The sequence below is a fragment of the Mirounga leonina genome, unplaced genomic scaffold (genome assembly GCF_011800145.1).
Source record: "Mirounga leonina isolate KUSES-001 unplaced genomic scaffold, KU_Mleo_1.0 Mir_101595, whole genome shotgun sequence".
Classification (NCBI taxonomy): domain Eukaryota; kingdom Metazoa; phylum Chordata; class Mammalia; order Carnivora; family Phocidae; genus Mirounga; species Mirounga leonina.
This window is the reverse complement of record NW_023270158.1, coordinates 15,239,126-15,265,845: the sequence shown is the minus strand read 5'-3', so window position 1 is coordinate 15,265,845 and position 26,720 is coordinate 15,239,126. Positions and strand designations below refer to the sequence as shown.

Here is a 26,720-nt window from a genome sequence, read left to right as displayed (position 1 = left end):
TTTTTTTTTTTTTATTATGTTATGTTAGTCACCACACAGTACATCACTAGTTTTTGATGTAGTGTTCCATGATTCATTGTTTGCATATAACACCCAGTGCTCCATGCAATACGTGCCCTCTTTAATACCCATCACCGGGCTAACCCATCCCCCCACCCCCCTTCCCTCCAAAACCCTTAGTTTGTTTCCTGGAGTCCATAGTCTCTCATGGTTCATCTCCCCCTCTGATTTCTCCCCCTTCATTTTTCCCTTCCTTCTCCTAATGTCCTCCATGCTATTCCTTATGTTCCACATATAAGTGAAACCATATGATAATTGTCTTTCTCTGCTTGACTTATTTCACCTATGACCCAGCAATTGCACTACTGGGTATTTACCCCAAAGATACAGATATAGTAAAAAGAAGAGGCACATGCACCCCAATGTTCATAGCAGCAATGTCCACAATAGCCAGACTGTGGAAGGAGCTGAGATGCCCTTCATCAGATGAATGGATAAAGAAGATGTGGTCCATATATACAATGGAATATTACTCAGCCATGAGAAAGGATGAATACCCGCCATTAACATCAACATAAAAGATTTACTTTTTACAGAGAAGGATGGAGCCAGATGATTTTGTGAACCCCTGATCTTTGGAAGATATCTGATTTTACCCATGTAGATGATCATATTGTCACTGTCTCGTTCTCTCCTTTATTCATATCTCTGATTTATTTTGGTATTCTTATCACACTGGTTATGTATTCCAATCCAATGTTTTGGTCACAGAGTCCTTTTTCGGCTTGAGATACATTTTGGAGTGGTAGAAGAAAGTGAATTAAGTGATTGATGGTCAGCATCAGGCTGGGAGGAGTGGAAAAGTGTGAGCTCTGGACAGATTCAGACCAAGGGTCTAGGCCTAGCCCTATCACTTATTAGCTCTTTGAACTGGGTGCATTAGCAAGTTCTGTGGGCCTCAGGCTCTGCATCTGTAAAGAAGGTTTGTTAAATCCTGTCTCGCAGGGCCTGGTGGACCATGGTTAATGTACATAAAGCACCTGGAAAGATGCCTGGAATGCACTGAGACTTTACACAATGCCTGTAATTACTAAGGCTATGATTATTTTGACCTCAGAGGATACCACCCACCCTGATGGAATATTTGTTTTAATCTAGTAGATATCAGAGAATATATGCCACTCTAGGACATGGAATACCAAATCAGTCCAAAGTGCTGCTTACAGAGACACTAAAGTAAATCCCCCCCCCCCAATAAATCATATTTCAAGCATGGGGGAGTTTTTTCCAGCGGAATGCAACTCAAATCCTCTAGAATTGGATTCAAAGACTAGTTCTTTCCTCTCCTCTGCCCTTTTACTGAAAGCACCCCTATATTCATTAATTTCACCATCACCTAAAATCTATACCTCCCTTAGAATTTGCAGAATTAGAAGCCAAGTAAAAAAACAAAACAAAACAAAAACAGTAACACTGAATTTGAATGCTCTTTTGATAAAATGGATTCTGACTCCCCAACTTACAGGAAACAGTACCTGCACAGTGGCTTCTGAGTTTCCAACCTCAAAAGAGTACGGCCCTTATGTCTCAGAAACTCCCTGGAGATGGTTTGTGTAAAACATCTAGTTTGTGCTCTGTGTTCACCTGCATTGGGGACAGAAGCATGGGACATGTTCCATCCGTGCCCTGGGTGGAGATCCTCTCTGATTTATTCACAATCCCAAAGTAACTGTTAAAGGTAGTTTTCCATTCCAGACTTAAATCTCTCAACTCAGAGACCCACCACTTGGCTCACCAGTTCCACAGCCACATTTAGCCCACCATACAGCTAACTTAAAATTACTTCCCATCAATCGGAGGGGTAGACGAACCACGAGAGACGATGGACTCTGAAAAACAAACTGAGGGTTCTAGACGGGAGGGGGGTGGGAGGATGGGTTAGCCTGGTGGTGGGTATTGAGGAGGGCACATTCTGCATGGAGCACTGGGTGTTATGCACAAACCATGAATCATGGAACACTTCATCTAAAACTAATGATGTAATGTATGGGGATTAACATAAGAATAAAAAAAAATACAAAAAAAAAAATTACTTCCCATCATGGGCGCCTGTGTGGCTCAGTCATTAAGCATCTGCCTTTGGCTCAGGTCATGATCCCAGGGTCCTGGGATCCAGCCCCGCATCGGGCTCCCTGTTCAGCAGGGAATCTGCTTCTCCCTCTGCCTCTGCCTGCCACTCCCCCTGCTTGTGCTCTCTCTCTCTATGACAAATAAGTTTTTAAAAAAATTACTTCCTATCACAGGGCTTTCAGCTGCCCAAAGGCTCAATCTGCCTTGCCTTGGGGCATTTTACACTAGAACTCCTCATCTGGAGGCCCCCTCCCTCCTTTTTACTCCTTATTTTTACTAGTCCTTTTCATCTTAGGGAGTATCTCACCACGTATTTTTTATGTGAGAGCTGCTCTTAGACTCCACAGTTTTGTAAGCAGGGGTTGGGCCTATTTTTCTTATCATCCCCAGTACTAGCCAGGAGCCTTCCAAAGAGCAAGGGCTAAATTAATATTTGGGCAATTAAAGAATATTAAATTAAATGTTACCTAGTTCTGAATGACAAGAAACGATTCAAGGGTTTCAATTTGTTTTACAAAATACTAAAATTCTTATTTTTCAACTGATAAACTCCAAGAAATGTATAACCCATGTCATTCATCAACTTGGATTCTGAAGCTAAATAAACCTTTAATTGAAAGGAAAGCCATTTAAAATAGGAAGAAAAACAAACATCTCCAATTTATGCACTGTACAGGAACACGAGTGTGTTACACTTTGTGTTCCTATGCACCCCACCTGGGCCCTCCACTAGTTAGCCAACTGCCTTTGTTAACCACAAAGCGAAGAATCTGCCTTAGCCCGGTCTAGGGACGAGAGGAACGGCTGGGCGGGGTGGGCGGCCTGGGTATGTGCCCGGGCCTTGGTAGTAGAGGCAGCCCCGGCTGCGGCTCAGGCTCGGGCTCGCTCTTCCTCATCTCGCAGAGCCTCTTCATAATGGAATGGGAAGGCCATGACCTTAGCAAAAACTCTAGGACTCTCATCTTGCTGGTCTCAGCATGGGCCCTCGGGCCCCACAGGAACTCGTAGCGTGGAGGATCACTGTTGGCCACCTGGCGGTACTCCAGGTACTTTTCCTGCACCAAATCTTGGGTGATGAGCTTCCTGGGCTCCCCAAAGACTAAATGCCTCCTTCCATCGTAGATGCCCAAAATATTCAGGAATCCCCAGATATCTTCCTCAGAGGCGCGGTTGCCATTCAAGAAGATCACACTCAGAAGAGGCATGAGAAGCCCATTCTTAGGAAAGCCCGAGATGCTGCTCACACTGCCGTCACTGGTGAGGTCTAGGCTGCTGACGAGGGTATAGGAGTGACCGCCTGGCTTGACTTCCTTTAATTCTAGGCCAAAGACCAGCTCCACGCGCTCGGAGGCTCTCCTGAGGATCTCGGGGAAGTGCTCCCTGTGCCTTTTGTTGACGACTGTCAGCAGTGCGGCCTGCATAATGGGCGCCCTCACTGCATGCTTCTCCAGCAGGAAGTGTGCCCACATGCTCATGTCCTGGATAGGGAATGTTCCAGTGAGCTCTCAGCAGAGGTTGGGGCTTCAGAGCAACTTGCACTTTCTCATCGTGGCTCTTGACACCTCGTTCAGACCTCATGCATGAAACTGCTGCAGAAGTAATAATGGTGAGTAGGGATCTCTGAGGCTCCCAGCAATGCCAGCAATACGGCAATCTGAGGGAGCATCCCCAAAACAGAGGAGGAGAGGGGGGACTCTTTGCTGCAGTGGCCTAAGCCCCCTCGAGATCCTGGGTCTTACCTCAGGCCTAGTGGCATTTCTCATGTTGTTGAACTTACTCTTCTGATACTGAGGAATGATGACTCTGTGCTCACGAACAGCAGGCTGGACAGTGGGCGATGAGGGCACCTGGAGGAGGGACAATGGGATGGTGTGTGAACCTACAGCAGGGACATTCCACCTTGGCTTTAACCTCAGCAGGTTTTCTTGAGGACACTCTCTAGGAACCTACAAGGCTCCTGTTCTCCTTCAGCCTGCTCTGAGAAGCTACTGGAGACAAAGTGAGCCTTAGGCTATAGCCTGCTAGCCCTGTCCTTTACTGACTAGTGTGACAGCATGGCTGGTAGTGGGGCCACATGTGTTCTAACGTGGCAAGGGGTCCTCTATGTTTACCTTCCAAATTATTATAATAACTTTTGTCAAGACTTCGAACCCTTTCTCTCTGCTACACTGAGATTGATTCCTTAAAGCTCCCTGGGACCCATGAGAAAGAAGTGAGTAATGTACCTTAGGCCACCACCCTTACCAGGAGGCACTCAGTGCTTATAGCTCTGTGGGGACCTCTCTGTATTGGGGTTGCTAGGTCCTAAGTATCCATTCAGGGTCCTCATTCAGGGTCCTCATTTGGACACCACACAGGTTTGTGGACTGCCCCACCCCCACACACACACCTTCGGCTGACTGGTGACTGGACCCTCAGACCAAGGATCTCACCTCCTCTAGACATGATATAAAAAGTGATGGGGATCCATGAAAGAAATACTTGATAAACTAGACTTCATTAAAACTAAAGCTTCTGCCCTACAAAAAAGTCATCAAGAGAATAAGAAGATGAGCCACAGACTGGGAGAAAATGTTCGTAAAGGACATATCTGATGAAGGCTGTTAGCCAAAATAAACAAAGAACACTTAAAAGTCAATAAGAAGAAAACAAACAACCCAATCAAAAAATGAGCAAAATACATCAGAAAGGATGAACACCCACCATTTGCATCGACATAGATGGAACTGGAGGCGATTATGCTAAGTGAAATAAGTCAAGCAGAGAAAGACAATTATCATATGGTTTCATTCATATATGGAACATAAGGAATAGTGTGGAGGACCACAGTGGAAGGGAGGGAAAACTGAATGGGAGGAAATCAGAGAGGGAGCCAAACAATGAGAGACCCTGGACTCCAGGAACCAAACTGAGGGTTACAGAAGGGAGGGGGTGGGGGGACGGGGTAACCAGGTGATGGGTATTAAGAAGGGCATGTGTTGTGATGAACACTGGGTGTTATACGCAACTAATGAATCATTGAACACTACATCGAAAACTAATGATGTACTATATGTTGGCTAAGTGAACATAATAATAAAAAAATAAAAACAGGTCATGAATAAATGTTAAAAAATGGGCAAAATATATGAACAGATACCTCATCAAGGAGGATATATAAAATGGCAAATTAGCATATGAAAAGATACTAAGCATAATACACCACTAGAAAGTTGCAAATTAAAATAAAAATGAAATGCCACTGCATGCTTTTTAGAATGACCAAAATTCAAAGTACTGACAACAGCAAATGCTGGTGAGGATACGGAGCAATAGGAACTCTCATTCATTGCTGGTGGGGATGCAAAATGGTACAGTCACTTTGCAAAAACAGTTTGGAAATTTCTTATTACACTAAACATATTCTACATGGTTGGTGGGAATGTAAATTGGTACAGCCACTCGGAAAACAGTATGGAGGTTCCTCAAAAAATTAAAAATAGAACCACCATATGACTCAGCAATCCTACTTCTGGGTATATATCCAAAGGAACTGAAATCAGGATTTTGAAGATATATCTGCACTCCCGTGTTCATTGCAGTGTTATTCACAATAGCTAAGACATATAGCTAAGCAGCCTAAATGTCTATTGATGGACAGATGGATAAAGAAAGGGTGAAACATACATACAATGGAATATCATTCACCCTTAAAAAGGAGGAAACCTTGCCATTTGCAACAGTATAGAGGACATTATGCTAAGTGAAATAAAGCTGACAGAGAAGGACAAATACTACATGATACCACTTATATGAGGAATCTAAAATAGACTCACAGCATCAGAGAGTGGAATGGTGGTTGCCAGGGGCTAGGAGGAGGGGGAAATGGAGGGGTATTAATTAAAGCTTACAAAATTTCAGTTATACAAGGTAAATAAACCCTAGAGGTCCACCGGACAGCATAGAGCCTATAGTTAACAATACTGTATTGTATACTCAAAATTTTGTTAAGAGGATAGATCTTATAGGGAGTGTTCTTATAACACATAAATAAATAAGGCAAGAGGAAACTTTTGGAGGTGATCAATGTTTTCATAATATAAATTGTGGTGACAATTTCATGGATGCATACTTATCTACAAACTCATCAATTTGTACACATCAACTATGTACAGCTTTTTTGTCTGTCAATTGTACCTCAATAAAGCGTTTAAAAAAAAAAAAACCAACTAAACATACTATACTATCTAGCAGTCATGCTCCTTGGTATTTACCCAAATGAGTTGAAAACTTATGTCCTCAAAAAAACCTTCACACGGATGTTTACAGCAGCTTTACTCATAGTTGCCAAAACTTGAAAGCAACCAAGATGTCCTTCGGCAGGTACATGGATAAATAAATCATGACACCCCAACAATGGAATACAGGCTTACCTTGTTTTATTGTGATTCACTTTACTGCATTTCCCACATATTGCATTTATTACAAATTGAAGTTTTGTGGCAGCCCTGCCCCAAGAAAGTCTCTTGGTGCCATTTTTCCAAAAGCATGTGCCCACTTTGTGTCTCTGTGTCCTATTTGGGTAATTCTTGCAATATTTCAAACTTTGTCATTATTATTATATTTGTTATGGTCATCTGTAACCAGTGATCTGTGATGTTACTATTGTAATTGTTTCTGGGGCACCACAAATTGCACCCATATAAGATGGTGAACTTAGTTGACAAATTCTGTGTGCGTCTGACTGCTCCACTGACCGGCTGTTCCCCATATCTTTCCCTCTCCTTAGGCCTCCCTGTTCCCTGAGGCACAAAAATGTTGAGATGAGGCCAATTAATAACCCTGCAGTGGCCTCTACATGTTCAAGCGATAGGAAGAGTCCTACATCTCTCACTTTAAATCAAAAGCTCAATATCACTAGCCATCAGGGAAATACAAATCAAAACCACAATGAGATACCACTTTACACCAGTTAGAGTGGCAAAAATTAACAAAACAGGAAACAACAAATGTTGGCGAGAATGTGGAGAAAGGGGAACCCTCTTACACTGTTGGTGGGAATGCAAGCTGGTGCAGCCACTCTGGAAAACAGTGTGGAGTTTCCTCAAGGTGTTAAAAATAGAGCTACCCTATGACCCAGCAAATGCACTATTAGGTATTTACCCTAAAGATACAGACGTAGTGAAAAGAAGGGGCACATTTACCCCAATGTTCATAGCAGCAATGTCCACAATAGCCAAACTGTGGAAAGAGCCAAGATGTCCTTCAAAAGATGAATGTATAAGGAAGATGTGGTTCATATATACAATGGAATATTATTCAGCCATCAGAAAGGATGAATACCCACCATTTGCATCGACATGGATGGAACTGGAGGGGATTATGCTAAGTGAAGTAAGTCAAGCAAAGAAAGACAATTATCATATGGTTTCACTCATACATGGAACATAAGCAATAGCACAGAGGACCACAAGGGAAGGGAGGGAAATCTGAAGGGGGAGAAATCAGAGAGGAAGATGAACCATGAGAGACTATGGACCCTGGGAAACAAACTGAGGGTTTCAGAAGGGAAAGGGGGTAGGGGGAGGGAGTAACAGGGTGATGGTTATTGAGGAGGGCACGTATTGTGATGAGCACTGGGTGTTATATGCAACTAATGAATCACTGAACATTATATCAAAAACTAATGATGTACTATATCCTGGCTAACTGAACATAATAAAAAACAAAAACAAAAACAAAATCAAAAGCCAGAAATGATTAAGCTTAGTGAGAAAGGCATGTCCAAAGCCGAGAAGGACAAAAGCTCAGCCTCTTGCACCAAACAGTTATCCAGGCTGTGAACGCAAAGGAAGAGTTCTTGAAGGAAATTGAAAGTGCTCCCCCAGTGAACATACTAATGATAAGAAAGCGAAACAGCCTTCTTGCTGATAGGGAGAAAGCACGAGTGGTCTGGACTCTCTGGAAGAGGAAACCAGCTACGACATTCCCCTTAAGCCAAAGCCTAATCCAGAGCAAGGCCCTGACTCTCAATTCTATGAAGGCTGAGAGAGGCGAGGAAGCCGCCTGAGAAAAGCTTGAAGCCAGCAGAGGTTGGTTCACGAGTTTAAGGAAAAAGTTGTTTCCATAACATCATCGTGCACAGTGAAGCAGCAAGTGCTGATGGAGAAGCTGCAGCAAGGTATCTGGAAGATCCAGCCAGGATCATTGAGGAAGGGGGCTGCACTAAACTACATTTTCAGTGTACACAAAACAGCCTTCTTTTGGAAGAAGAGGTCATCTAGAACTTTCATAGCTAGAAAAGAGAAATCAATGCATAGATCCAAAACTTCAAAGGACAGGCAGACCGTCTTGTTGGGGGCTAATGCAGCTGGTGGCTGGAAGTTGAAGCCAGTGCTCATTTCCCATCCCCCAAATCCTAGGGCCCTTAAGAATGATGCTAAATCTACTCTGCTTGTGCTCTGTAGAAGGAACAATGAAGCTTGTATGACAGGACATTTGTTTACAACATGGTTTTCTGAATATTTTAAGACCACTCTTGGGACCTGCTTAGAAGAAAAGATTCCTCTCAAAGTATGACTGCTCACTGACAATGTGCCTGGTCGCCCAAGAGCTCTGATGGAGATGGACAATGAGTGTTCTTTTCATGCCTGCTGACACAACATCCACTCGGCAGCCCATAAATCAAGGAGTTATTTCAACTTTCAATTCTTATTGCTTAAGGAATATATTTTGTAAGGCTACAGCTGCTACAGATAGTGATTTCTTGGATGGATCTGGGCAGAGTTGATTGAAAACTTTCTCAAAAGGATTCACCATTCTACATGACATGAAGAACATTCATGATTCATGGGAAGAGATCAAAATATCAGTATGAATATGAGCTTGAAAAAAGTTGATGCCAAGCCTCCTTGGTGACTTTGAAGGATTCAAGCCTTCAGTGGAGGAAGTAACGGCAGATGTAGTGGAGAGAGCAAGAGAACTAGAATTAGGTGGAGCCTGAAGATGGGACTGTATTGTTGCAATCTCATGATCACACTGTAATGGATCAGGAGTTGCTTCGAATTCTTCTGACTCACTTTATTGTGATACTCACTTTATTGCCATGGTCTGGAACCAAACCCACAGTATGTCTGAGGTATGCCTGTATTGGTAAGTGCTAAAAAGAAATGAGCTAATCAAGCCATGGAAAGGCATGGAGGAACCTTAGATGTGTATTACTAAGTGAAATAAGCCAATCTGAAAAGGCTACATACTGCATGATCCCAACTCTCCGACATTCCGGAAAAGGCAAAATTACAGAAAAAGTAAAAAGATCAGTGGTTTCTGGGAGGGGGGGGGCGGAGGGAGGGATGAAGAGACAGAACATAGAGGATTCTAGGGCAGTGAAATTACTATGTATACTGTATACTATGTATGCTGTAACAGTGAATACAAGTCATCAAAGATTTATCAAACTGGACAGAATGTAACAACACCAAGAATCAACCTAATGAAACTATGAGCTTTATGACATGTGGTTGTAAGTTGAGAGACTGTAGCACATGGACCACTCTGCAGGATGCTGAAAGTAGGGGAGGCTGTGTGTGTGTCAGGGAAGAAGGTAGATGGAAACTCTATACTTTTTGCTCAGTTTTGCTGTGAACCTAAAATTGCTCTAAAGAATGAAGTCAGTTTTTTCAAACAAGTGATGCCGGGGGCACTCAGCCTCATACCCTGCCCCTGGGGCTTTCAGTCTCGAGTGCAAGGGCAGGGCCAGACTGTTTGTTTTCCCATCTATTCAGGGACAGGCTGTCCCCTTGGTCCTCACTCAGTTTACTTGGTTTGACTCCTGGCAGGGCCCGAGGTTCCTCTCTTTCTTGGTCTGAGGACATTTCCCCAAAGAAAGGCTTATAGCTCCCCGAGATCTAATAGCAAGAGGCAAGGGTGGCCTTATTTGGCCACACCTGCCAAGGTCTTCCACAAGTGACGGCTGTGGCAGGCAGCATGAGGCCCTATGATGGTGATCCCACTCAGGGTTCTAACTCAGTACCCTAAATCTGACGTACGTGAAGGCCCAAGACTCCTCTCCCTGCTGACCTGGGACCTCCCCCACTTTTCTGTTACCCCTGAGGAGGATATGAGGCCAGCTCTGCCTGCCATTTATGCCTGGAGCTCTGAGGACAGTTTGAAGGGTTCTGTGAGTCTCCACTCATGTGGGTTTGGTGGCCCCTGAATGCTTCAGAGTACTCACCTTCCTCCCGGCACCCCTTGGAAATCCTACCTCTACTGACCTGAGTCAATCAACCTCAGACCAAGATCTTCACATTTTTGACCTGTTAAGTGGAAGTCAGTTTCAGCCACATCATTCCAAGGCTGTTTGGGGACTCTGAGGGCTGACAGCAGGGTCAGGAGTCTATGGGCCACACTGCTCTGGGTGGCTGCTCTCTTCACACCTCATTCAGGGTCCTCACCTTCATATGTGTCAGAGACTTCGAATCCTCCCCCTAGTGACCTGAGGCTGCCTCTTAAGGCAGGACTCACCTGTCCCCGAGAACCCTGCGGAATAAGTGAGGGGATGCTCAGACTGACAACTTTGCCTGGCATGTTGCTCTCCCCTGTCCTACTATAAAGGGATCTTCATTATGGTTCCTGTTTCTTGATTGAAGGCTTCCTGGGAAAGGCCATGTCCCTGCAAACTCTTGACCATTTTCCCTACTGCAAACCCTTCAGAGACTGGGTCCCTGTCCCAGGAGTGATGTGAGACAGGGGAGCTGTAACCCAAGGCAGAGACCCCCGAACACATGTGCTGTCAAAGGAAAAAAAAATACTTCATTTCTTCTCTTTAGCAACCAGACTTAGCTTTTTATGTAAGTTCTGTTTGAATAGATGTAACTTTCTTTATGGAAGGGAATATCCGAAATGATTTTGTGAGCCCCTGACTTTGGATATATAGATGATCCTATTGTCACTGAATATTATCTCTTTCTCTCCTTTATTCACACTTCTCAATTATTTTGATATGGTAATTGCTCTGGTTACGTATTCTAATCCAGTATCTTGGGCACAGAGTCTTTTTTAGTACCTGAGACAATTTTTGTAGTAGTGAGAAGAAAGGGGGAAATAAAGAATATGAAGTTAGCCTAAGGCTGGGAGGAGTAGAAAAGTATGGGCTTCAGACTAATTCAGGCCAGGGGTCTGGTTCCAAACCTGTCACTTAGCAGCCATGTGAAATTGGGCACAACACTGAACTCTGTGAGGCTGTCTTTTCATCTGTGAAATGGGTTTGATGGCTCTGTCTTGGGGACTGGTAGCATGTCCATAATGCACGTAGATGTGCGTGGCACATTGCCTGGCCTGTACTGAGCTTTCAGGGTGCCAGTTCTTACGATTAATTTGTCCCCTGGAGTTTCAACTCACTGCAATGAGATTTAATTTTTAATCCAGGGGATGTCAGGAACTATGCAGTGCTCTAGAACAAAGAAAACTCTATCAGACAAAATGGTGCTTAGCAAGGAACACTAAGTAATTATTTCCCCATTCAAGTATGTCATCCAATGTTGGCATAAGGTGGACTTCCTTAGTGGATGCAACACAAAACTCCTAAAACATATTTCAAGGCCCCCAAACGTACCTTCCTCTCAGCTGCCCTTCTTTCTAAACCACTCTGACTCTCATTCATTCAACCACCAACAAAAATCTAGACCTTGCCTGAGTTTGCCAAATGACAAACAAGATAACCTAATTTGAATGATGCTTTAGTGGAGTGGGCTCTGGCTCCCCCACCCCAGGGCCAAGGGTGCCAGTCCAGTGGATTCTGGGCATCCACTCCAAAGGAGTATACCCTTATTTCTCAGAAACTGTCTGGAGATGATGTAAATAAAACCTCGAATTTGCACACTGCATTCACCTGCCCCGGGACAAGAGCACAGGACACGTTCCATCCCCGCCTCGGGTGATTTCTCTCTGGCTTTCCCACCATCCCAAAGTAACTGGTCAGGGCAGTTTGCCATTCTGGGCTTAGTCTTTCAGCTCTGAATCCCACCATGTGAGGGCCTGGCCCCTGCTCCCTATGATAACAGCCTCATGGACCACCCGCCCCATGCAGCCAACTTAGAATTACCTCCCAATGAGGGACCTGCAGTCTCCGAAGGCCCGACGCTGCCTTGCTGCAGGGCACTGACACTTAACTGCTCTCATCTGGAACCACCTCTCTCCTGTTTTATCCCATCCTTCCACATGTCCTTTCGGTCTTAGAGTGAATATCACCATTCTTCCTTATATGATAGACGCTTCTCGACTCTATAATTTTATGGTCAATGTCTCGGTCTTTTTCTCAGCTCTCCCAGTGCTAGCATGAAGCCTTCTAAGAGCAGATGCTCAGGCAATGTTTGGGGAATAAATGAGCCTGTAAGCATGGGGTCTAATTCATTAAGGTTTAATTCTACATTCTTTAATTAGTCAAGCATGTACTGTTATTTGGAATTTTTTAAAACAGAGTAAAAGGGCTTAGGAAGCCAAATACCAACCATCTTGTTCTTTTCCTCTGTATCGATTCCATATATTTTAGTGCTTATTTTTTTCATGTTTTCAAGGAAATGCATACACCAATGCCATGTTACGTTGTACCAGATTACTAAATAAGATGGAAATTTTCCTAATTTGTTTTATAAAACAGCAAAACTCTTAACTCTTAAACCTGATAAACAACAATAAGCAAGACCAATGTAACTCATAAATTTAGATTATAATGCTAGATAAGCCTTCACTTCAAAGTAACAACATTTGAAAAAGAGCAAAAAATAAAAATGCTGATAAATTTCCAAATTACCCATACAGAACAGGAGCGCAGAGGTATTATACACTGTGTTCCCTCAGTCACACCCTGCCCTCCGCTCCTTAGAACACTGACTGCTCTCTTCAGCCACAACGTGAAGAATCCCCCTCAACTTCATTAGGTGTGGGAGGCACTGCTGGACATTCCCTGGGATATTCACTGGCCGTGGCATCCACCTCAGCCTGCAGTGTAACCGTGGCTTTGACTCGCTCTTCCTCATCTCGCAAAGCCTCTTCATACCAAGAGTGGAAAGCACTGGGGACGGTATGATTAATCTTGGCCCAAAACTCTAGCACTTTCATCTTGCTGGTCTCAGCGTGGGCTCGCGGGCCCCACAGGAACTCATAGCGTGGAGGATCACTGTTGGCCACCTGGCGGTACTCCAGGTACTTAAGCTTCACCAAATCTTGGGTGATGAGCTTCTTGGGCTCCCCAAATATGAAGTGCCTCTTCCCCGCATAGACTCTCATCTTATTCAGGAACTCCCAGATGTTCTCTTCAGTGGCACAGTTGCCCTTCATGAAGATCACACCCAAGAGATTCATCAGGAGACCGGTCTTGGGAAATCCTCTGCCACGGCTTATGGTCCCATTGTTGGGGAGGTCCATCTTGCTGACCAGGATATAGGAATGCTTGGTAGAATCGACTTCCTTTAAGTCAACACCAAAAACCACTTCCAAGCTGAAAGAGGCTCTTTTGAGGATCTCAAGGAAGCGATTTTTATGCTTTTTATTGACAATCTTCAGCATATCGGCTTTTGCGATGGGCTTTTTCCTTTTGTACATGTGCATCAGGAACTGCACCAAAATACCTGTTGTGTTGGTTAGAGGGTCTCCTTGAGACTGCACAGTGGTGAGTGGGGCCTGGGAGGAACTTCGCTTTTTCTCAATTTTGCAGTTGGCTCCTTTGTATGATCTTGTGTGAGAAACACCTGCAGACTTGGTGGATAGGGCTCTCTGAGACTTCTTGAGAGTGCTACGTGACCTAGCTGCAGGCTTTCTGTGAGGAAGAACACTAAAGGGAGGAGGGGCCAAGGAAGGGAATGCTTTCTCCTTGGCTGCAGTGGCCTGAGCACTCCTCCGACGCTGGATCCCACCTCGGGCTTGGTGGTGTTTCTCATGGGTGTGGAGCTTACTCTTCCGTCCCCGAGGCATGATGAGTGTGGCCAGGGACAGCAAGTAGGAGTGTGGGTAGGACAGCAGGTGATCTGGGCATGAGAGAAGAGAGGATGAAAGGGAGCACCTTCCACAAGGAGAGACCACCTTGGCTTTAACCAAGGCCGCCTCTGCAGGTTTCCGTGAGGACATGGCTCTAGGAAACCACAGGGCTCCTGTTATGATCAACCTGTACTCTGAGAATCCTGTGGAAATAATTAAAGGGAGCCTCAGGCTGCAGCCTGCCAGCCCTGCTCGGTGCTTACTGGGGTTGAGAGCAGTGGTGGCAGGTCTAGTCCTTGTGGGATCCTCTCTACTCTGGAGTATGAGGATCCTTTCAGTTCACATTCAGGACCATCATATCAACTTTTGGCAGGGCCTGGGCCCCCTCCTCTGTGCTGCTCTAAATTTACATCTCAAACCCAGGTCCTCAACTTCTTGGGACCCCTCAAGAGGAACTAAAGGGGCACCTTGGCCCATTACTGCTGGCTCAGCCCACTACTGCCACCACCTGCTGACAGTTCTGTGGGACTCTCTGTTCTAGAGTCATTGGGGTTCTCAGTCCTCATTCAGTGTCCTCACCTTGGCTCCAGGTAGGGCCTGGGACACCTTCCTCTGTTGATCTGATGTCTTTCCCCTCAAACAAAGGTTCTCACCAACCTGATGCCATCAAAACTAAAGTAGGGTTCACACACCCCTGACTTCCATGCCTGGGCTCCTTAATGCTGCAGACAAGGGGGGGGCTTTCTGGGGGGTGAGTACCATCACTCTTCATTCAGGGTCCTCACTCTGACTTCTGTGAAACCCTGGGTCTCCTCCCTCTGCAAAATTGAGGCCACTCACTTAGTCCAATAGCCTCACGTCTGGGACTCTCCAGACAGAAATGAGGCGGGTGCCTCAGCCTAAGAAATATTTGGCGTTTTCCCAGGGCTGAGAGAAGGGTCAGAATTTATGAGACACACTTTTTAGAGTTGATGCTCCCCCTTAGTCCTCCCTCAGGTCTCTGACCTTAACTACAGGTAGGACTTAGGACTCCTGCCTCCAATACACTGGTAGGACTTAGGCTCCCTGGCTCAGAGCAAATCCTTAAATTCTGAGTCCCTAGAGGGGAAAGACAGGGTCCTCCATATAGGACTACTCCCACCTAGAGCCTCCAGAAATAAGTTCAGGGATGCTGCTTTCCCCAACTGGGAAGAGACCCCTCATTAGCACTCAGGGACCTCATTTTCACTGCAGACAGGGCCTAGGTCTCCTCCATCTGCAGGACCCAGGCTACTCCCTTAGACCAAGGCCTTCCCTATCTGAGACTTTCCAGGCATAAAGTCTGATAGCTCTGCCAACAGCAGTAGTGAGACTTAGTGGGGCCTCATGTGTTATGGATCTGGATGGTCCCCTCAGTCCCCATGCAAGGTCCTTACCTTGACTCCAGACTAGTCCTGAGAATTCACTCTCAGGGGGCCAGAGGCCTCACCCACAGACAAATGTCTTTACTTCCTGGAAACTGAATCGGAAGTAAGGATGAGTCATATCCGGCCACAACTGCCCAGGGTCTCTAAGGGCTGAAAGCAGGGGCAGGGCTCTGAGAGACCCCACTGTTCTGGAGTCGGTGGTCCCTAGGTCCTCACTTAAGGTATTCCTTTTGGTATCTATCAGAGGCTGAGACTCCTCCCTCCACTAAATTTGAGTTCACCAAGCTCCAAACAAAGCCTTCACTTCCAGGAGCTCTCGGGGAGTGGGAGGTGGTGGTTGTCAGGGCCTGTCAAATAAAACTGTCCCTGCCTGGAGCCTCCCGGAACCAAATGTAGGGGTACTGTTTTCTGTCGCCATCTCTACTGGGAAGAGATCCCCCTCATCAGCATTTACGACCCTCCCCTCGGCTCCAGTTAGGGCCTACATTTCCTTCATCTGCAGAATCAGGGCTACTCTCTTAGACCAAGGCTTTCCTCCCTAAGACTTTCTAGGCAGAACTCAGTGTAACAGCCATGCCAAGACCTTCCATTGCCGACCCCAGGGGCAGTACTTTGTGGGGCCGCTTTTGTTATAGGAGGCGGAATGGTCCCTTCACTTCACATGCAGGTCCTCACCTTGACTTCAGAGAAGTCCTGGAAACCCACCCCCGGCGGAACAAATGCTACGCCCACTGGTCGATGTACCTCCCCCACCCCCGTTTCCCAAGCGGAAGTTCAGGTGAATCATATCCGGCTATGGCTGCCGGGGGTTCTGAGGGCTGACCGCAAGGACTAGGCTCTGTGGGATCGCAGTGTTCTGAAGCTGGTGGTCCCTAGGTCCTCAGTCAGGGTCCTCACCTATCAGGCTCTGATAGATACCAAGGTGAGGACCCTGACTGAGTGAGGACCCTGACTGAGGACCTGGGGACCACCAACTTCAGAACACTGCGATCCCATGAACTTGGGACTCCTCCCCCTACTGACCCAAGTCAGCCAGCCCCCAAGGCAAGCCCTCACCTTCCTGAGTCCCTAGTGAGGAGTCAGGGTGCACTGCTTCTGACTTAACTGCCTGGGGCCCCAGAGGCTTGAAAAGAGGGACAGAACTGTGTGAGCCTCTGTCTTTTGGGAAGAGATTCTCTCATTAGCACTGAGGGTCCTCACCTTGACTCCCAACCCTCTGCAGAAATGGGGCCCATCCTGTTAGACAAGGCCCTTCCCTCCCTGAGACTCACCAGGCAGAAATAAAAAGCCTTCTCGCCCTTATAGCTCTGCCTGAAGCCTCTCACGATTAAGAATGGGGGCGAGGGTTTGTAAAGCCCCCTCATTTGTGGGTCTAGCAATGTCCTCTTTACTCACTCAGGAACCTGACCTTGCTCCTGGCCAGTCGTGTGACTCCATCCTGTCTGACATGAGGTTACTCTGCTGGGATCAAGGGCTGCTCCTTCCTGAGACCTCCCAGGTGGAAGAGTGAGCCACATTACGCTAGGGATGTTTGGGTCCTGAGAGGCGGACAGCAGAGTCAAGTCTCTTTGGAACACCACTGTTCTGGAGTCGGTGGTCCCCACATTCATCACCCAGGGACCTCAGCTTGATACCTATCCAACCCAGGATCCTCCCTCTACTGAAGTGTGACCATTCTCCTTAGGCTAAGACTTTGACCTTGCTGAGAACTCTGAGGAGTAAAAGAGGGGATACCCACTCTGATTGCCTTGCCTGGGCATTCTAGGCCTGAGAGCAGGTTTAGCAGCTCTCTGAATGACCCCCTATAATGTGGGGTGGTTGTCTCCCCAGTCTTCGTGGGGGTCCTGTCTCTCAAATCAAAGAACTGGGAAACTCCACACCCACAAAAACTGGAGCAGTGTCCCTAATGCAAACCTTGCAGGTTCTTGTCCCTGACTTGATGTGAGATAGGAAAACCACAACATAAGACAGGGGACCCAAGAGAGAGGCGGACTGTCAAAAAAAAAATGATGCTGATCTAGCCTTTTTTTCAGTAGTCAGAGCCTCTTGGGTGACTTCTGTTTTAGTTGATTTACTTCCCAACAGGAAGGAGTTTTCCAGGTTGGTTTCGTGATTCCCCAATCTTGAGGGTATCTGACACTGCATATGTAGATCGTCATATTGTCAATGAATATTATCTGTTTCTCCTCTTTGTTCATGCCTTTGATTTACTGTGGTATTTCTAACTACTTTAGCTATGTATTTCAATCCAGTTCTCTGCACACAGAATCCTTATTTCACCCCCTGAGGTAGTTTGGAGTATTAAGGAACACAAAGTTTGCTTTAGGCAGAGAAGAGTGGAATGATGGTGTGTTCGAGAGGAATTCAGACTAGGGGTCTAGTCCCAGCCCTGTCACTTACTAGCCCTGTAAACTTGAGCATATTACCAAACTCCAAGACAAAGAAATCACAATCACCCATAGTGCTGTTTAGTGATGTCAATTATGTAATATATCCTCATTAGAGGATATAATATACAGTGTGTTTGTGGGAGAGATTTTCTCAGTTGGATACAACTTAAAGTTCTCAGAATTTTTGTCAATGACCAATATTTTCCCTAACTTCCAGCTGCCCTTCCATCTGAATCACCATTATTTTCACTCATTTAACCATCAGCAAAAACCTACTTTGCCAAATTACACGCAAGATAAAGTAACTGAGTGCTCTTTCGATAGAGTGGTCTATGACTCCCCCAATCCAGGGTAAAGAGTGCCAGTCCAGTGGGTTCTGGACACCCACCTCAAAGAAGTAGAACCCCTATTGCTCAGAAACTCCCTGGTGATGATGTATATAGAACATCTAGTCTGTACACTGTGTTCAGATGCACTGGGCAAGAGCACAGACACCTACCACTTCTCCACTATGTGGAGATCTTCTCTGGTTTAGCCACAATCCCAAAGAATATGTTAAGGACAAACTTCCATTGCAGGCTTAGTTTTTCATCTCTGAGGCCCTCCATCTGAGGGCCTGGCCCCTGCTCACCGCTCCCATAAACCTCATCTAGCCCGCCATGCAATCTCACTTGAAATTTCCCCTCGCTGAAGGGCATGCAGTTTCCTAAAGCTCCACACGGCCTTGCCCCAGAACTTTGGTACTTGACTGCTTTCAACTCAAGCCTCCTCCCCTCTTCAAACCCCTCCCCCCTTTTTACTTGTTCTTCAGATCACAGAGAATATATCACCATCTCTTTTTATATGATAGCAGCATCCAGACTCTAAAATTCAATGGGCAGGGGCTAGAACTTCCTGTTGCTGTTTTGAGTGTTTTTTTTTTTTTTTTAAAGCATCCCCAGTACTAGCCCGAAGCCTTCCAAAGAGCTCATTCCCACTTAAGGATTGGAAATAAGTGAGAGTGAGCATGAGGTCTAACTCACCAACATTTCATTTCTCTTACACACCTGAATAATCTAAGCAAGTCTAGGTATATAACTTCTACTTTTATGAGAAGAAACACTAGAAGGAATTAGGCAAACCAAGAATTGACAATCTTTTCCTTATTTACACTTTTTTTCCCCTTAATGATTAAATATTTATAAAGTGCCTACTGTATACTAGGCACTGTGCTACAACCCCAAATAAGACAGAATGTCTGCTTCTTTACAAACAACTTTATTGAGGTATGATTGACATACCAAAAGCTGTACACATTTAATGTATACAACTTGATGAGCTGGAAGATAAGTATGCACCTGTGAACCACCACCACGAATCAACGCCATAAACATACCCATTCCCTCCAAAAGTTTTCTCCTGCCCTTTTTATTATTTTTCAGGAGTACAATAACAATTAACATAATATCTACCCTCTCAGCAAACTTTTAAATATCCAGTATGACATTGTTATCTATAGATGCTATACAGTATATTTCTAGGACTTATTCACCTTCTAGAACTGAAACTCTGTATCCCTTGCCCAATGCCTCTCCAATACCCCTCCTCTCAGCACCTGGCAGCCACCATACTATTCTGCTTCTATCAGTTTGACTATTTTAGATTCCTTATATAACATGTATTTGTCCTTTTGTGTCTGGCTTATTTCACTTAGCATAATGTTTTCCAGGTTCATCTCTGTTGCTGCAATGGCAAGGTTTCCTTCTTTTTAAGGTTGAATAATATATGTATATGCCATATTTTCTTTATACATTCATCCAACAATGAACATTTAGGTTGCATCCATGTCTTGGCTATTGTGAACAGTGCTGCAATGAATATGGGGTGCAGATATCTCTTCAAGATCCTAATTTCAATTCCTTTCGATACAGACCCAGAAACAGAATTGCTGGATCATATGACAGCTCCATTTTTAATTTTTTGAGGAACCCCCATACTGCTTCATAGTGGGTATGCCAATTTACATTCCCATCAACAGTGTAAAAGAGTTGTCTTGCTCAAATACTTGCATTTAATCAGCTTACTCTCTACTTGGGGAGAGAGCAAGACAATAAACTTTGTAATTGTTGTGCTAAGAACACTTAATGTGAGAACTACACTTAACAAATTTTTAAGAGCACAATAAAATATTGTTAAATATATTCACAATGCTTTTTTCCTAAGCACACCGATTTTTCTCTTTTTAATTTTATTTTAAATCTATTAATTAACATATAGTGTATTATTAGTTTCAGAGGTAGAGTTTAGTGGTTCATCAGTTAGGCACAAGATGTTACAGCAGAATCTATTCATCTTGCATAACTGAAACTATACCTGTTCAACAACAACTTCTCATTTCTCCCCGACCCCCAAGCCCTGGCCACCACCATTCTACTCTGTGTTTCTATTTGTTTGACTATTTTGGATACTATATAAATGGAATCGTGCAGTATTTATCCTTATGTGACTGGCTTATTTCATTTAGAATAATGTCACCCAGATTCATCCATGTTGTCCTATGTAAGAGGATTTCCTTTATTTTTAAGGCCAAATAATATTCCACTGTATGTATATATTACATTTTCTTTATCCATTTATCTGCTGATGGAGATTTGGGTTGTTTCCATATCTTGGCTATTTTAAGTAATGGTGTAATGAACATAGGAATGCAGGTAACTCTTTAAGATACTGATTTCATTTCCTTTGGGTATATACTCAGAAGTGGGATTGCTGAATCATGTGGTAGCTCTAATTTTAATTTTCTAAGGAATCTCCAAACAGTTTCTCCATAATGGCTGTACCAATTTACATTCCCACCAACAGTGCACAAGATTCCCTTTTCTCCACACTCCCACCTTGTTATTTCTTGTCTTTTTGATAATAGCCATCCTACTAACAAGTTTGAGGTGATACCATTTGAGGTGGTATCTTTACTTGTTTGTTTGCTATTGAGTTGTACGAGTTCCTTGTATAATTTCGATATCAGTCCCTTAGATATATGGCTTGCTAATATTTCCTCCCACTCCACAGATTGCCTTTTTGTTGATTGTTTCCATTGCTGTACAGATGACGTTTGGTTTGATGTAGTCCCACTTGTTTCTGCTTTTTTTGCCTGTGTTTCTGTTGTCATATTCAAAAAAATCTCTGCTAAAACCACTGTCAAAGAGATATTCCCCTGTTTTTTCCTTAGGAATTTTATGGTTTTGAGTCTCATTTTTAAGTCTTTAATTCATTTTTCATTAATCTTTGAGCATGACATAAATAGCTTCCAATTCAATTCTTTTGCATGTGGATATTCAGTTTCCCAATAGCATTTAATTGAAGAGACTATCCTTTCAACTATGGTGTATTCTTGGTGGTCTTGTTACCGATTACTTGACCATTTATGCATGGGTTTATTTCTGGGCTTTATTCTGTTCCATTGGTCTATGTGTCTGATTTTATACTAGTATAACACTGTTTTGTTTTTGTTTTGTTTTGAGAGAGAGAGAGAGAGAGAGTGTGTGTGTGGGGGGGGGTGGTGGGTGAGCAGGGGCTGGGGTAGGGACAGAGGAAGAGGTGGAGAGAGCATCTTAAGCAGTCTCCACACCCAGGGCAGAGCCTGATGCGGAGCTTGATCGCACGATCCTGAGATCATGACCGGAGCCAAAAATCAAGAGCTGGACGCTTAACTGAGCCACCCAGGCACCCCAACACTGTTTTCATTAATATAGTTTTGTAATATAGTTCAAACTCAAGAAGTATGATGCCTCCATCTTTGTTCCTTTTTCTCAACATTACTTTGGTATTCAGGGCCTCTTGTGATTTCATATGAAATTCAGGGGTTTTTTTTTCTATTTCTATGAAAAATTCATTGGAATTATGAGGTTACTGCACTTAATCTGTAGATCACTTTGAGTAGTATGAATTTTTTAAAAAATGTTAATTCTTTCCATCAGTGAACATGGGATATCCTTCCTTTTATTTGTGTATTCTTCAATTTCTTCCATCAATGTCTTATTGTTTTCAGTGTATAGATCTTTTTCCTCCTTGGTTAAATTTATTCCTATTTTATTTTTTGACACTTTTAAATATAATTATTTTCTTAATTTCTTTTTCAAATAGTTTGTTGTCAGTATATAGAAACACAACTGATTTTTGTGTTTTGATTTTGTATCCTGCAACTTAATACATTTATTAGTTCTAAAAGTATTTTGGGTACATGGCATCACCTCAATCTCTTCCCCCACATAGAGAGAAGTCACAGTCTCTCTCGGGGCTCAGCTGTGCCAACTTGAGGGAGGGGCTGATGCCAGTGAAGTCTAATTACTGTTCCTACCCATTTCAAGTGTAGTTGATCTCAGTTTTATGCTCACATGTAGTATCCCACTTTCTTGAATAGATTCTGGACCTTCCATGAAGATATTTGTTACTTATATCATAGTTAACTCTGTGCTTCTGTGGGTAAATAAGGGCTGGAAATTCTTACTCCACCACCTTGTTGGTACCAAAACCTTTTCTTTATTTCTTGATACCAACAATTCTACCACAGGGCTCATTCACATTTGCAAGAAAATCCCCATTCATATGACATGTTATTTTACTCTAGACCACAAAAAGAGATGCAAGGTGGGGCACCTGGTTGGCTCAGTCAGTTAAGGATCCAACTTTTGATTTCAGCTCAGGTTCAGATCTCAGAGTCCTGAGATCAAGCCCTGCCTTGGGCCCTGTGCTGGAAGTGGAGCCTGCTTAAAGATTCTCTCTCCCTCTTCCTGTACCCCTCAACCCCGGTCATGTGCACTCTCGCTCTCTCTCTAAAAACAAAGAGAGAGAGAGAGATGCAAGGATTTTTAATTTGTTACACAAAATACCAGAACATGTATACTTACACTAATCAATAGCAATACATGTGTGATACATATTATTCATAAACACAGATACTGAAGTCAAATAAACCTTCTATTTCAAGAAACAGTATTTTAAGAGTACCAAAAAGAAACTCCAAAATAAAAACAGATAAATCTCCTACTTACTCAAGTAACGCAAGAACAAAAAGAAGACATACACAATGTGTTCCTTTCAGCTCCACCTAGGTGTTTCACTACTTAGAATGCTGACCTCTCTTTTTACAAGATGAACACTTCCCCCACCCTACCCTGACTTCACTAGGTGTGGGAGTTGTTACTGGTCTTGGCCCTGGCACATTCCCTGGTCCTGGCAGCAGTGCCAGGCCTGACAGCCACTCGCTCACGTTCTCGCTCACGTCCCAAAGCCTCTTTACACTTCATTATGTGATGAATTCAGGACCTCCAAGGGCTGACAGCAGGACCTGGACTCTATGGGTCACCAGGGTTCTGGGTGGGTGCTTCCTTCATTCTTTTAAAGGGAACTCACATTTATATCGGATAACTCCCTCTTCTGACCTGAGATTGCCTTCCTCAGACCAAAGCTCTCAAGACCCTGACAACTGTGTTGAAACAGTGAGGAGATTCCCAGGCTGACAGCTCTGCCTGGAGCCTTCTAGCTTTGAGAGAAGGCAGGGGCTGCTGTCTCTGTAACACTCAGTATTCTGGGATGTTGCTTCCTCCTATCCCCAGTTCTGGTTCATGGGTATCCTCCTAAAGGCTCTTGACACTTCCATTAAGGGCTTCTTGGGCAATGCCACATCCCTGAAAATTCTTGAGCCATTTCCCTACTCTGAACCTTGAAGAGAATGGATCCTTGTCCTAGGAGTGATAGGAGACGGGAAATCCACAACTGCACATATCGGGGGGCCCAGGTAAGTGGGCTGTAAGAGAAATAAACTATGTTGGTCTATCCTTCTTTTTCCTGGCCAGGCTTAAGTTCTCATGTAACCTCTGTTCTAATACATTTACTTTTTATAAGGAAGTGGCTGAGTCAGAAAATTTTTTTGAGTCCCTGATCTTTTAAGGTTATCTGAAATCACATATGCAGATGATCCTATAGCCTGCAAATATTATCTCTTTTTTCCCCTTTATTCACACCTCACATTTATTTTAGTACTATTATTGCTCTGGCATATCATAATATACCTGGTATGGAGTAGTTGGTTGCCTCATTCCTCATGCAGGATTCTTTTTTTTTTTTGAAGATTTATTTACTTTAGAGAGAGAGAGAGAGCTCGCGTGTGAGTGGCGGGAGGGGCAGAGGGAGAGACTCTTCAAGCCGACTCCCTGCTGAGCATTGGAGCTCAACATGGGGCGCAATCCCACCACCCAGGAGCTCAGGACCTGAGCCAAAACCGAGTCGGATGCTTAACCAACTGAGCCCCCCAGGCGCCCCCTCATACAGGACTCTTACGTTGATATTGTCATGGCTGGGATTCCACTTCCGAACGGCCAGCAGGTAAACCAAGGCCTTCATTCCCATGCGACCCTCCAGGCAGAAGTCGGGGGGGCACTTGAGCCTGCCAGGTCTTGCCTGTGCCTCCCCGGCGAACAGTAGAGAAGGTGTTCGGTGTAGTCCTGTCAGGTGTGGGTTGGGTGATCCCATGTCCACACACAGTGTCTTCACCCTTCCCAGGACTCCACCCTCTCTGCTGATTTGAAGATACAGCCTTTGGACAAAGGCCACACCTTCCCAGGACCGGAGGCAAAAGTCAGTGATCGCCACAGGCAACACTTCGGAACTCACAGAGCTGACAACTGGGACAGGATTTTTATGGGATCCTACTGTTCTGGCTGGGTCCTTTCATTGTCCTCCTTCAGGTCTATCTCCATGATTTCTGAGAGACTGAACCTCCTTTCTCTAATGACCTGAGGACTCTGCCCTTAGATGAAGGCTCTTGTTTGTCAGTGAGAAGCCTTAACTCTAAGTGAGGGTATGCTCAGCCTGACAACTGTGTCTGAGACCCTCTGTGCTTAAGAACAGAGGGGACTGAAGTCCCTGGCATCCCCTATATTCTGCGGTGTGGGTCTCCCCAATCCTTCTACAAGGGTCCTCACCTTGGTTTCTGTCTCTAGGACTTAAGGCTTCCCGGGAAATTCCACAGCTCTGCACCTCTGGAGCAGTTTCTGCTTTGCAAACCTTGCAGAGAATGCGCCTCTATCCTGGGAGTGATGTGAAATCGGGAAGCTGTAGCACAAGGCAGGAATCCCAGGCCAGGTGGTGGGCCATCATGGGAAAAAAAATACACTTGAGCTATTCCTTCCGTTCATCAGCCAGGTGAAGATTCTCAAGTAGCTTCTGTTCTGCGAGATCTACTTTCTACAGGTTAACAGACTGTCCAGGCTGATTCTGAGAGCCCCTGATATTTTGAGGTGTTTTAACATTGCAAATGTAGATGGTCATACTGTCACCTAATCCTGTCATTTATTTAATTATACCTCTTAATTATTTTGGTATTCTTTTTGCTCTGACTATATATTCCAATCCAGCAGTTTGGACACAAAGCCATTCTTTTTATCACCTAAGACAAATCTTGAAGTACTGAGAAGAAAACTGAAATAAGAAACACAGGGTGTGGCTCAGGGTGGGAGGAGTAAAATAGTGTGGGCTCTATAATAATTGAGACCAGGAGTCGAGTCCCAGCCTTGTCATTTGCTAGCCCTATGAATTTTGGCACACTGCTGAACTCTATGAGCCTCAAGCCCTTCTCTATGAAGTAAGTTTGATGAGCCCTATCTTGTAGGACTGGTGGAGTATGTGTAATGTACAGAAAGCATCTGTTGCTGGGCCTGTCTTGTACTGAGACATTAGGGAATGGCAGTTATTACTATGATTATCTTGACCTCAGACATTACCATCTATGCAGCTGAGTTTTGTTTTTTACAACTAAGACATGTCAGAGAATATGCAGTGCCCTGGCCAAGAAAAACCTCCCAATCAGCCAAAATTCTGCTTAGGAATGAAAACATAAGTAATATGTTCTCTCAGCCCCCTCTTTACCATGCTTTTCACTTGTTCTTTATGAAGTACTATCTCACCCTCTTTCATAAGGACAGCTGCTCCTAGAATCTATAATTGTATGGGCAGTGGCTGGGTCTTCTTTGACTAAACATCCCCAGTACAAGCATGAAGACTTCCCAAGAACAGATGCTCAACTTCTGTGTAAAATAAGAGACACGAATAAAGAGGTCTGATTCACTATGATTTATATTCTCAAACATTCTTGACGAACATAAACAAATTGAGGTATATGTCTTTTAAATTTACAAAAAGACAAACCAAGAATTAACCAATTTTTACTCAATCTATCTATCCATCCATCCATCCATCCATCTATCCATTAATCCATCCATCTATCTACCTTCTGATCCCAACTATTTTAGTGTGGAACTCTCACTTTTCCCAGGATATTCCTATCCTAAAGCCATGTTAGCTTGCTCTGGATCACAAAAGTGCTTTAAGGAGGTCTAATTTTTATTTCAAAAAAACAAAAACAAACTCTTACTCCTAAACCTGATAAACAGCAATAAATGTGTGATCCATGTCATTCATAAACTTATATTCTGAATCTAAATAAACTTTCTGTTGAAAGGAACACTGCTTGAAACATGTAAACAAACAAAAAGATAGCAAGTTATTTGTGCATATCAGGAACACTAATTAATAGGCCTTTCCAACAACAAAGCGAAGACTCTGCCTCAGCCCTGTCTAGGGACGAGAGGAACGGCTGGACTTGGCCCGGGAACGTGCACCGGCCTTGGTAACAGAGGCAGCCTGGGCTGCGGCTTGGGCTCGGGCTCGCTCTTCCTCATCTCGCAGAGCCTCTTCATAATGGAATGGGAAGGCACTGGGGACGGTATCATGAACCTTGGCCAAAAACTCTAGGACTTTCATCTTGCTGGTCTCAGCATGGGCCCTCGGGCCCCACAGGAACTCG

The 26,720-nt window shown here is 44.3% G+C and overlaps 2 protein-coding genes across 2 annotated transcripts in view; both read right to left on the bottom strand.

Moving 5' to 3' along the window:
* Positions 1-14,232, bottom strand: part of LOC118004290 — a 14,471-nt gene extending 239 nt beyond the window's left edge. Inside the window, 6 exon segments of the mRNA XM_034995631.1 lie at positions 3,087-3,607; positions 3,610-3,675; positions 3,678-3,761; positions 3,764-3,784; positions 3,908-3,977; positions 13,039-14,232. Of these exon segments, the coding sequence (XP_034851522.1) occupies positions 3,087-3,607; positions 3,610-3,675; positions 3,678-3,761; positions 3,764-3,784; positions 3,908-3,977; positions 13,039-14,232 (1,956 nt within the window).
* A 12,259-nt stretch (positions 14,233-26,491) lies between these two features.
* Positions 26,492-26,720, bottom strand: part of LOC118004229 (melanoma-associated antigen B2-like) — a 700-nt gene continuing 471 nt past the window's right edge. The window contains 1 exon segment of the mRNA XM_034995508.1: positions 26,492-26,720. This exon segment is cut by the window's right edge and continues 4 nt beyond it. Coding sequence (XP_034851399.1) covers positions 26,492-26,720 — 229 coding nt within the window.